At 34.3% G+C, this 12,687-nt stretch overlaps 1 protein-coding gene across 1 annotated transcript in view; it reads right to left on the bottom strand.

Annotated features, from left to right (window-relative positions):
• Nucleotides 1-12,687, bottom strand: part of LanB1 (laminin subunit beta-1) — a 754,433-nt gene that overhangs the window by 371,070 nt on the left and 370,676 nt on the right. Inside the window, exon 17 of the mRNA XM_090400882.1 lies at nt 2,295-2,438. Within this exon, the coding sequence (XP_090257008.1) occupies nt 2,295-2,438 (144 nt within the window). The remainder of the gene's footprint in view (nt 1-2,294; nt 2,439-12,687) is intronic.

Here is a 12,687-nt window from a genome sequence, read left to right as displayed (position 1 = left end):
TATGCCTTTTTTTCAGGCATAGTAATAATTGCCTCTTGAATATCAACTGCTTTCCTAATGCTTTCCAGTCAAGTATTGCTAGTCTTTTGACTTCTTTCAAGGTATAATGATCCCCTCATAGCTATTATCCTAAGTAAATGTAGTTATGTGTTCAATTTCATCAGAAATGATTTTTTATTTTGCCTAATTGCACATAGCTATTGAATACAACTCTGACTCTTCTATATGTTAATCTTTATAGCCAGCCATTTTGCTAGCAATTTGGAGTTCACAGATAAATGATCATGTATTTCTCTGAAAACAAAAGGTATAAAAATATTCAGTTTAAATCTATTATTGCAATGGAATCTGAAACTCTTAACAATATATTCATTCAAATACCCTTTCCTCACAAATTATACCTATGACAGTTTAACTTTGCATTCTTCCCTATTAACTAATAAATTATCTTAGTATGTGTGTGTATATATATATTCATTTTTAATATAAACTGACTAAATATATATATATATATATATGTATATGAGTCAAACTTCTCTTTTGTTTGTTTTATTTCATTTTATTCAACCACATGCTAAAAATGGAAAAAGTTGGATTTTACAGGCACCTCCATGGAGTCTGAAGACTTATCGCAGAGACCCAATCTATCCACAAAGTCTATCATACTTCTCCTTGAACATGTTAACAGACAAAGCACTCAAAACTGACTCTGGCAACCCATTCCAATCATTCACAACACTCTAAGCAAAAAATCTAGTCCTCACACTCCTACTTACCACACCTTTATTCAACTTCCAGGGATTACCCCCCACCCCTTGTTCTGGTCCATCTACGTGAGTGCTGAAACATTTCCCTACATCTACCCTATAAAATCCTTTAAGCAACTTAAATGTTTCTATCATATCCCCTCTTTTCCTCCTATTAACCAATTTTTGCAATCTACGCACCTTCAATCTATCCTCATAGGGAACATTCCACATGCAACTTACCATCTTGGTAACTAGCCTCTGAATCCTCTCTACCACTTCATCATCCACAAGAAACCCAGGGGACCAGACTTGAGCACAGTAATCTAGTAATCAAGGCCTTATAAAGAGGAATAACAGCTTAGTTATCTCTACTTGTTAATGTGTTCTTCAATAGCCAAGTAATCTTATGGGCTACCTTAGCAACATGTCCTCTAAACTTTAACTCTCTGTCTATTACACCCCTAAATTTCTAGCTTCATCTATTTCCTGAAGTACCGTGTCATCAATGTGATACAAGGCTTGTAATCTATTTATCCCAAATGCCTAACTTTACATTTCTCCACATTAAACTGACACCATTAACTTCTGCCCATACTGACAGCCTATTTAAATTGTCCTGCAAACTCTCCACATCGCCTTGATTAACTTGCTCTACCTAATTTTGCATCATCAGCAAACAACTGAATATTTCCTTTTAGGTTATTTCCTATATTGTTTATGTAACAAATTAAATGCCTTTAAAACATCCAACAAAATCATGTAGCCATTTCCTTTATCCAATTCAGCTGTTACTCCATTATAAGAAGTTAGTAAATTACTAAGGCATGATCTACCCTTCGCAAAGCCATGTTGACCCTCATACAGTATCATATTTTTATCTACCCATTCTTGAATTCTCTTTTTTACCAATTTTTCTAGTACTTTTACCACCATGCCTGAGATACTAATTGGTCTATAATTTGCTACTACAGTCTTAGAACCTCCCTTATGTAAAGGAATAAAGGAATTATTTTCTCCTCTTTTCACTCCCTTAGAACTCTACCACACTTGAGACTTAAATTAAATTACCTAGTCAAAGACATTGAAAGTTGCCTTGCACATTCTCGCAAAACACTAGCTGATATCCCATCTAATCCCACAGCTATATCAATGCAATAAGCCAAAAACCAGATGATAGGAAGCCTCTTGTAAACGAGAGTGATATTCACAAAAAAAACTAATAGCAATGATTAGTTTTGATTTTTGTGCATTGATGTGCATCATAGCAATGATGATTTTTATAAAGAAATAATAGCCATTCAGAAATTTCAGAAAACAGAGAGAGAGAGAGAGGAAACTTTTTAAAGTAAACTAATATTTTGCTTTCTAAGGTAGCTGAAGTGTCAGTTTTTATATTACAATTTGGTAATGTGTGTTATTTAATGATTCTGTAAATTAACAAACATTGAATTGGTATCATTTATTACTTTTGTTATTATAATTTTGCAGGAAAAAAAAAAAAAAATATATATATATATATACACACACACACACACACACACTTACGCCTACAACCAGATGGTCCAAATCCATATGTCCCAGGTGCACATCTGTCACATCTTCTCCCAACTACATGTAATTTACAAGTACACTGTCCCCCAAGATTATCACAAAGTGTACTTAAGGCACCAGTAGGATCACAGAAACAGTCTAGAATAAATAAATATAAATAATTACACACACACATACAAAGAAAATATAGGTTCAGGTTATACTCATAGTTATTTCTCATATGTGTCCACGACACAAATTTTAATATATGTTAAGTGCCTATCAACTTACCATTTGCATTAATACAACAATCTTCACACATCCTTGATGGAATTTCCGAGCCAATTTCAATTATAAAACAAAACTAACAACACCTATTCACTAATGTGTGATTAACTGTGTTGAGTATGTATAAAATCAATCTGATATACAATGGTGTCCAAAAACCTAAGGACGAACTACATTTTTACCTGTATGTGAAAAAAATTTTCATGACTACAGCTAAACATGAACAAAAATTATTGTCAACATACTAATAAATTATATTATACAAAAAATGTGTTATAAATTTCATATAAATTAAATTGCAATACATTTTTGGCAAAAGTTATAAATTTCCTAAGGACATAGTTAAGGAATTAATGTGTGGAGCTTACAGAAAACTATGCAGAGAGACATTTCTGTAAGGAATATGTCCACTTTGAACTGCATTGTAACTCTCACAATGTCGTACCATGCTTAACACCAAGTGATTAAGGAGTTCTTGAGGCAAACTGGTCCAATCCTCCTTCAGAGCAAGAATAAGGCCTTGTTTTCTTTCTGGAAGGGAATTTCGAACAACAATATGTCTCCCTATTCAGATCTGAGGAGTGTGCTGGCCACTTGTTTCAATTAATATACTCAGTATCCAGAAGTATCTCCACTGCTCATGTACAATGTAGTATGGCACTAAAACCCATAAAAATTAATTCTTTGCCTACAGCACCATGGGACAACAAACATGATGTTGAAGGACTTCATTGCATATCGTTCACCAGTCGTAATCCTCTTTTCCAGCACTCATAGCTCCGTGTATCCATTAACCATAATGCCTCCCTACACCATGACTGCAGCACTGCTGTATCTATCCCTTTCAAGAGCATTCTTGCAATGATAAGCAGTACCATTTTCACACCAGATCAAGTGTTGTCTAGAATCATAGGAAGCTAAATTGATTCATCTGTAAAAAGTACATTAGCCCATCGTTGTCTTGTCCAATTTTTATGAATTCAACATCAATGAAAACATGCACTATGATGGACTGTTGATAAAGGTATGCAGACTACAGGTATGAGCATATAGGTCTTCTTACACAAGATGTTTTGCCACAGTTTCACAGTTTGTCTAGATATCTGCATAACTGAATTTGATCACTGCTGACTTGTAAGCTGACCTGCCACAGTATGTCAATTACATTTTGCCATTATAACCAAAAATCTGTCTTCATACTCCATGGTAGAGCAAGGGTGACCTCTTAGCAAACGTCTGGAACACATTCCATTGGTCTGAAATGCTGCCCAGAACCTGGATACAATGTTATGGGATATTCCAAAATCTCGGGGAATATTAATTCTGCAGCCTTCTTCAATGCAATGATTCCTCCCCATGTGAAATCATCTAGATGATATCTTTGAGACTTTACAAGACATTCAAGTTTGCAATGTTATTTCTTCATGAAAAGAGCTTCCTTCAAACACAATTTGCTTAGCCCAGCCTTTTGTCTTTTATTCTGTTGAGTGCTACCACAACCCTTTTGTGCACATTCGAAAATCTGAATGTTTAACTGCTTTCTGCTCAAAATAGTCAATTATATGACTATTTCGAGCACCATAAGTGGATTCGTCTGAAGTTGCGGTTGTAATTTTTAGAAATAGTGTTCATCCTTAGGTTTTGGACCAGTGTATACGTACTGATATAATCTGATATTTTCCCAGAATCATATCAATAAACAAAAATTTATTATGCAGTAATTTCTTAACTGTCTGAAATAGCTGACCATTGAACAGGTTAGTGTTTCATTTCACTTCTGGTAATTATACCTTCAGTTATCCATCCCCTTCAAATATGCAACTAGCAAATTTGTCTCCTCAAATGAGATAATTGAGAGGTTACTGCATACACACCTGCAGAAATCCACTTGCCATATGTAAGTTATCAGAGATAAATGGCAAATGAATTTTCTTCCTTGACTCCTTCTGGATCTGAAATCCTTACTTACTTTGAACACTTCATCATTCCTTTTTAAAGAATAACAAAAACACTTGCAATTTTAGTTGTTAGTTTTCTCTAAAAGTTATAATATGAATCAGTCATCTTCACTTTCTTTCATCCTTTTATCTTTAAATATCTCCTTTAAGGTTCAGAACTTTATTTTTCTTTCTATATGAAAGACTATGAAAAGTGAACAGCATAGCCTCCATATCTCCTTCCCCAAGATATCCAGTCATCATTGTCGTAACATAACAATTGACAACTTAAACTTTTTCCCCCTCCTATTTGAAAGACTTCATAAATATCACTAGAGTTTCAAAAATCTCTCTTATATCTCTCACAACAACAATATATGTTCTTTTCATTTCACCCATGCTCCACTATGCATCACATTTTCAACTTTCGTTTCAATCATGAAACAAGAAAATGAGACGCTATTACACATATCATTACAGTACTTTAGATTAATGAAAACACAATCTCACACACTTAATGCAAAACAAGTAAGTTTCTAATATTATGAATAAATCTCAATTAAAATAGTGATCATTTTCAATAAATAAAATTTTATAATCAAATCAATGCATTAATTCAGATTAATATTAACCTTAAACACACACAACATATATAATAGGCAATTTGTTATTTAAAAAAAATAATTGTCCTTTTCTCACAAAATAAAATGATAATTATAAACTCAAAAATTAAAATTGGCACAATTTGATTAAACAATGTAGTACATCTAAAAAATCTTATTTTTCAACACCTTTAAGTATGCAATTGTAATATAGTAAGTTTATTTTCACAACTCATAACAAGCATTAGCTTAGTATAATTAAATTCTTGAAGATGTTATTTAAAAAAGAAATTATCTTGCAAAGACAAGTCAAACTATGTGTCAAAACTCAGTCTGCTACCTACTTTCTTGTTGTTTTTCATTAAATTTATTATTTCTCTCCATAACATTTGGTTTTTTAAAACATCACCTATCAGAGGTGATATTCGGCTGGTACAGACTGGTACGGCTGTACCAGTTGTTAAAATTTTCAAAATTTTCCATACCAGTTGTTAAAGGTGTTATTCAATTTTATCATGAGACCACCGGTTAATTAAATTAATAAAGAAAACACACAAGTACCCAGGGTACGATTTATCAGTGCATGCATAATTGGCAGCACTTGGTCACAAGCAGTGACCCATGCATAACAACATACTCGGTGTGTTTTTTACTTTATTTACAAACACCCACATTTTCAAATTTCAACCGTACAATAAGCTGATAATGCCCGATCGAAACCGATGTATTGATCGGGCATTATCAGCTGTCATCAGGTGATACTCTTTCTAATGTGTATGTTTTGGATCATTTGAACAACAGTCGACTGACGACGATTATGGTGTATGCATGTAGAAAGAGTTAATGTTCAAAAGTATGATATTTTAAAATTCATTTCAATTTATAATTAATTGTTAAAAATTTTCTTTGCTTCATCCTCAGAATGAAAAAGCATTTTCTGGATGACTTTTTAAGTAAATCTAAAAAAGTAAACAATAATGACACTGAACAGCTACCTGAAAAATTTCCGAATTCTGAACAAGCAAAACATTTACGAACATCTGCCAGGAACCAAAAAAAATGTTCTTCGATTTTTGCTGAAACTCCAGACTTTTTTCCTAACATTACGCTAGCACAGTCTGTGCAAAAGCTGATAACATTTTCATGTAGATATTTTTCAAGAATCGAAATTAAAGTTTTAAAAATTATTTCCAATGTTCCTTCCAACTCGACAAGATCTATAAAAACTGTTACACGATCTTCGAAATCTTGAATTTCAGATTTCAAATAAACTACTGAAATGCTTTTGTGTGAAATAGTTCAAGCTTTATCAATAATAATTGAAATTTTATGACCTGTATTCATCAGATTTCCAAAAATATTTCTTCTTATTTCTGTGGAGATATGCTTCGCAACAAGTGGAACCATAAATCTTGAATGTAATGCAACTCCCAAATCTACATTTTTTTTCTGTAAAGCTATTAAATTTTTAAAATCACTGAATGGTTTATTGTTTTTAATTATGAAATAGACAGTATTAAAAATGTTTACTGTGCTGTTTAAATACCTTTCATTAGCCATACGGAAAGTTTTTGAAATAATGTTTTTTTCTGCTGTTTTGATTATTTCCCCTGCTTTCTTGTATGATGCGAATTTTCTATGTTTGACAGAACATGATTTACACTCTACTAAAATGTGTAAATGTTTAGCACTTTCAACATTTAACAATTCTACTTTTGAACACTACCGACATCCCACATTTTCATCGCTAATAATATTAAGCCACTTGTATTTAGTTTTAAAATAGTTCAGTTGTTACCATCTTGAACTAATTCCTGTGTGACATTGCAAGATGTTTCAGGTTGTTACAATTGTCGTTGACTTTCAGAAGTATCGTAATTCTCTCTCTTGTTATATTATCAGTGGACAAAGAATGCATACATAATGGATACTTATAATGATATTAAATATTATTTCAATTTGGTTTGTATGCTTTTGCCCAAGGTTTAACTGAAAATTATGATATACAAGGGTGTGGTGAAAAGTTGTGGTAATAACCATAAAGGAATTGAGGTAGAACTATGTAAATCACATATTATTCTACATATTCCCCACAATGTGTTATACACGCGTTACAATGCTGCTGTATCATTTGCAATCCACTAAGAAAAAAGTCAATGGCAAGAGCCACGCCTGCTGACTTTTGGGTTCAGAACTTCTCTGACTGTGGAGAACCTTTGTGTCTCCACTCCACTGACTGTTGCCTGGTCTCTAAGTCATAGTGTTGAAGCCATGTTTCATCAACAGTCACAATATGAGCCAAAAAATGTGCACCTGATTTCTCAAAATGATCCAAAATCCTTTGAGATGACAGCACACATTCTCTCTTTTGGTTGGCATTCAAACATTTGGATCCCACCATATATTTCATTCTGTTAGCCCTCTACTCCACACCAGATAACCTCAAACTCACTGGTACATGGGAATTCTTACCATCAGTTTTCTTGCATTTTTACCCTAACTAGACATAAGTTGTCTGATATGATTAGTAGTATCTCCCTCCTCTTCTATCATTGCTAAAAATAGTATATCTGTTATGTGCAAATTATGAAATCGCACAATTCATGAACTGCATAATGCGCTTGTACAGTTCGTGAAATGTGTAGAATTTTGCACAATTCATGAAATGAGCATTACATTTTCCTCATTTCATGAATTGGGTGCATAGTAACAGCAGCAGTGCATGATGTGCGGAAACTCACAATAAACTGGAGAAGAGCATTTGTTATTGGTTGTTGCTGCAAGTTGCTGTGCTTTTAGAAGATTTTTTGTAATAGTATTAGTCAATACTTTTATAAATTATAGTAAATTTATAAAACATTATATCAGAATTCCTTTCATCATATTTAGTAAGGTTAGTTTTTCATTGGTGTGAGTTGCAGGATGATTTCGATAGATCGGAGGTCTGGGCTAAGGTGAATGGATGTCAATTTAATGTGGCAAAATGTAAAGTTATACATTTTGGAGTTAAAAGATTAACAGCAGTATATCACATTGGTGAAACCGTACTCCAGGAGATTGATGAGGCCAGGGACTTTGGAGTGTTGGTGGAAAGGGAGTTGAAGTTTAGGGGGCACATTGCAAAAGTGACTAAATCAGCTCATCAAATCACTTGGATGCTGAAGAATACTTTGACGAGCAGAGATAAGCAAATTATTGTTCCTTTGTATCGAGCCTTGATAAGACCTCATCTCGACTATTGTGCCCAGATCTGGTCACCTAGGTTTCTTCTTGATGGGGAGTAGGTTGCGAGGATCCAGAGGTGAGTGACCAAGATGGTAGCAGGTCTATGGAATGAACCTTATGAAAACAGGTTAAAGATTTGTGGGTTGCAGAAATTGGTTGATAGGCAGAAAAGAGGAGATATGATTGAGACATTCAAATTGCTGAAGGGTTTCTATAGGATTAATTCAGAGGATATTTTTGAGGACAGGTTTGGTGGTGGGATGACTAGGGGACATCCATGGAAGCTGGGCAAGAGTGTGGTTAGTAAGGGGGTTAGAGCTGGGTTTTTTACTTTTAGAATGGTGAATGAGTGGAATAAGCTGCCAGAGTCTGTTGTGGGTGCTATGACAGTGAATGAGTTCAAGGCAAAGTATGATAGATACTGTGTGAATGTCAAATAGTTGTGATGGACATGATGTTTAGGGCCTCCCTCGATGAGTCTAAGGACTCCTTGGAGTCGCCCATAATAATAATAATAATAAAAATAATAATATGTGATGATTAGGTTTTAAAGAGCATTTCTTATTGTTTGTTGCTGCAAGTTGCATCTTACATAATATGTGACGATTCATCACTATTAACTTAATAAAGTGATATTTTAGGTTTTAAACATCCACATTTGTTAAATTTTAGATCCCTACATCCAAAATGGAAGATTTAGAAAACGCTGTTAGAGAATGTGATATCTTATGGAATAATGAATTCAAACAATATGTCATAAACCTTCTAAATGATAATAGATCTGGGTTTAAAAGAAGTAGACAAGAATATCATCTTAGAAGTAATTATGCTACATCAAATTTAGTTGGTGTAACGAAAGTAGTGACAAAAAATGGTCGATTTATGGCAACAAATTAATCCACTATTTCTATTATTCGTGATATTCATCTCTCTACTGGTCACAAAGGCAAGACAAAAAAACCCACAAGAAAATAACGGAAAAGTATGCTAACATTACACAATGAATTCTTTCCGAATTCATAAAACAATGTGAAAGATGCAGAGAGAAACTAAAAAGGAAGAAATGAGCAGAAAACATAATTGCTCATTTCATGAATTGTGCAAAATTCTACACCTTTCATGAACTGTACAAGCGCTTTACGCAGTTCATGGAATGAGCAAAAATGTTGCGCATTCTATGAATTGTGGAATTTCATAATCTGTACGTAACATATGTTTAAAATGTAATGCTTATTTCATGAATTGCAAAAAATTCTACACATTCCACGAACTGTACAAGCGCGTTATACAGTTCATGGAATGAGCAAAAATGTTGCGCATTCTGTGAATTGTGCAATTTCATAATCTGCACGCACATATCCATTACATTCAATCCCAGTGACCATATCTGATTCAGACAGCCAGGTTTCACTAATGCCAACAATCTTAGGCCATAAAAACGTATTTAACAAAACAACTCAACCACTTTGTTTCTAATGCTCTTGGCATTTGCATATAGACAAAACAAATTACTACCTGGCCTATTCTTATAATTAGATATACAATCTATTTGGCCTTATTGTAGAACTTTCTTCTCCCCCCCAGACATAATGAAAAGGTTCAAACCCATTATATAAACCCATATTAAAACCACTGATATTTTTATTATATTTGCATACCATAGCTGAACTTTCACACACATTTTTCCCATTCCTCCCTTCATGATCTAATTTTCCTGGATCTCTACATTAGGTCTCATCCCAATAAGTAATTTTTCCAGACTCCTGATACCAAATGAATTCAAGTGGAGGATTTAAAAAAATAATAATAATAAAATAAAATAAACCATTACATGTCTATATGAGAATGGCTCACTCACTTTGGCTGTGAGTGTATGCATCTTAGAAGGGATTTAATTCTTGGTCTTTCAAATTGCAGACGCTCTCCTCACAACTTTGCTACAGAGGCAGTCAACAATAATTTGCTGAATTAATAAAAACCTAGGACTTTGATACCATTGGAGAAATTACATGACTAGAAGAAAGTGGAGTAATGAAGGTGGCCTATTTAGTGGAGCAGTGCCCATGAAAATACATAAAGACAATGTGGAAACAGAGCATCTAATAGGCAGATTATCCTCTTCTCAAATATCAGACATTCTTATGGAGGTTTTCTGTGCCATCCCCAAATCTGAGAACAACATTCTAAGGTTGAGCAGATCTTGGATTAATAAAGTCTTAAGATTTGGAGTGATGCTCCCAAGAATTCCCCAAAAATACCTGACTAAGTACACAGGTGAGATGTTTAGGTTTTGTCTCTTTTACACAAATTGAAATTTCTCTTTTGCATAAATATGTTGCATGTATTGATATAGATATTTCCATGGTGGAAATCTATCCCATTCTCCTCTAAATTTATTATGATATATGAAATGGATAGTCACCACTCCTTTCACAGTTCATCTTCAATCTCAAAGTACATCCCACCTCTTTGTTTATTCTCTCTACTGCTGTTCTTAGGAATGGATGCCTTTCTTATGCATTTCCTAATGAGTACAATTTGTATGTTTCCAAATCAAATGTTAACAAATTTCATCTTTCTTGTCACCTTTCTATCCACTGTCAATGCTAATGCACACCATATGTTGAACTACTGTATAAGGGATCACCATCATCTTCTGTTTCTTACTGGGCCTAATGGTGTTATAGCAAAGTAACTTAGATACTAGAACCTAATTATTGCTTGTGATAAGGTGGTTAATCCTGCCTACTATGTCTCTGAATTGTGTATGTCTTCTGGAGTTGCTTGTTTTGTAGGATGAAAAACCCAAGTTTCCAGGGAGGAAAACTCTGTCAACTCCATATGAGACTACTGACCTTCACCTGTAAAGCTCTAATAAAGGATCTTTGTGTCCTGGACAGGATTTGAACTCAGGTCTTTCCAAATAAAGGGTTGATACCAAATCAGTTACAGAGGCTCTGCATAAGAAATATTATACATATATATATATAAAAGATAGGAATAGAAATTAAAGGATAAGAAGACAAAAAAGAGAGAAAGAATAATGTTAATGGTAAGAAAATAATTATATTACTGAAAACAGAAGTAAAGGAAAACAAGAGGTATAAATAGCTTTGATATCAGGTTATCTGATACCACATTATCTGTTCTGAATTTAAGATAAAATAATTAAATAACAATGTATCTAATATGATGTTACTGATTTAGGAATGAAGATTATAATTGTTTAGGCAAACTGATTGCACAAATTAAAAGGAGAGTGATCACAGTGGGAGATTTTAATTAACGAAATATGGACTGGATAGCATATATCATCAAGAAACACATCCACAAATTCCTTTATTCTATTAATCACTTGCCCACATATAGCACTGTTGTGTCATATATCTTATTAAAATATCCCTTTTTAAGGCCCTGTGAAGTGCCACCCAGTGATCCAAATGCTGCGAAAAATTGCAGGAATGCATTGCACACCATGCGAAAACAATATCTGGAAATAAAAAGTAGTTCCAAAATTCACCACCAAGGAGCATTGCTTGGTGTACTGAATGTAGATATAGTAATTTTTTTGTGTATAAGAAGGAGAAAAGAGAAACATCGATAACACATTCACCTCCATTATGCATTCATGTGTTGTACTGTTCAATGAGTTGCCCTTCCCAGTATGCCAGAAACTGCATCCTTTGCACAGTGTGCTCAATGGCAGAATGCAGCAGGTTGGGAGGACAGATGTTGCAACATGCTGCATTATGCTGCCTTTGAGTGCTAGCAAGTTATCAGGATGCTCCTGATAAATCCTGTCATTGAGAAATCCCCAGAACCAGAATTCAGAGGGATCAAATCAGGTGAATGAGGAAACTATGCAGTGGGAAATGCACAGCTGATCACTCTGGCTTCTGTGAAATGTTCTTGAAGAACCTCCTGCATGGATTGACCGATGTGTGGAGGAGCCCCATCCTGAATGAAAATGACTGAATCCATGCACAGGTGCTGCTGTAGCTGTGACACAAAAACATTGTTCGTCATATCACGATACCCCTCAGCAATAACTGAGCAGGTCACATGACCCAACTGGTGAATGCCATTAAAAAAGAATGGTCCAATGATAAACAATATAAACCTGCACCAAACAGTAACTTTGGGTGAATGCAAAGGAATTTGTTGGATTGTATTCATGTTTTGCATAGGCAATACCTGGCAATTGTGGGTTATTCAGAGAGTGAAAGTGAGCCTCATCATCCACGACCATGCAGCATCCAACTCCACTCAAGCAAGGAATGTTAAAGCAAATGCCAGTCGATTTTCAAAATCCTGGGGGCACAACTCCTGTGTCAAGGTTATCTTGAATGGGTAAAA

This window comes from Typopeltis vanoorti, chromosome 11 (genome assembly GCF_054136105.1).
Source record: "Typopeltis vanoorti isolate ZY-2024b chromosome 11, IOZ_Tvanoo_1.0, whole genome shotgun sequence".
Lineage (NCBI taxonomy): Eukaryota > Metazoa > Arthropoda > Arachnida > Uropygi > Thelyphonidae > Typopeltis > Typopeltis vanoorti.
This window is presented reverse-complemented; position numbering and strand designations above follow the sequence as displayed.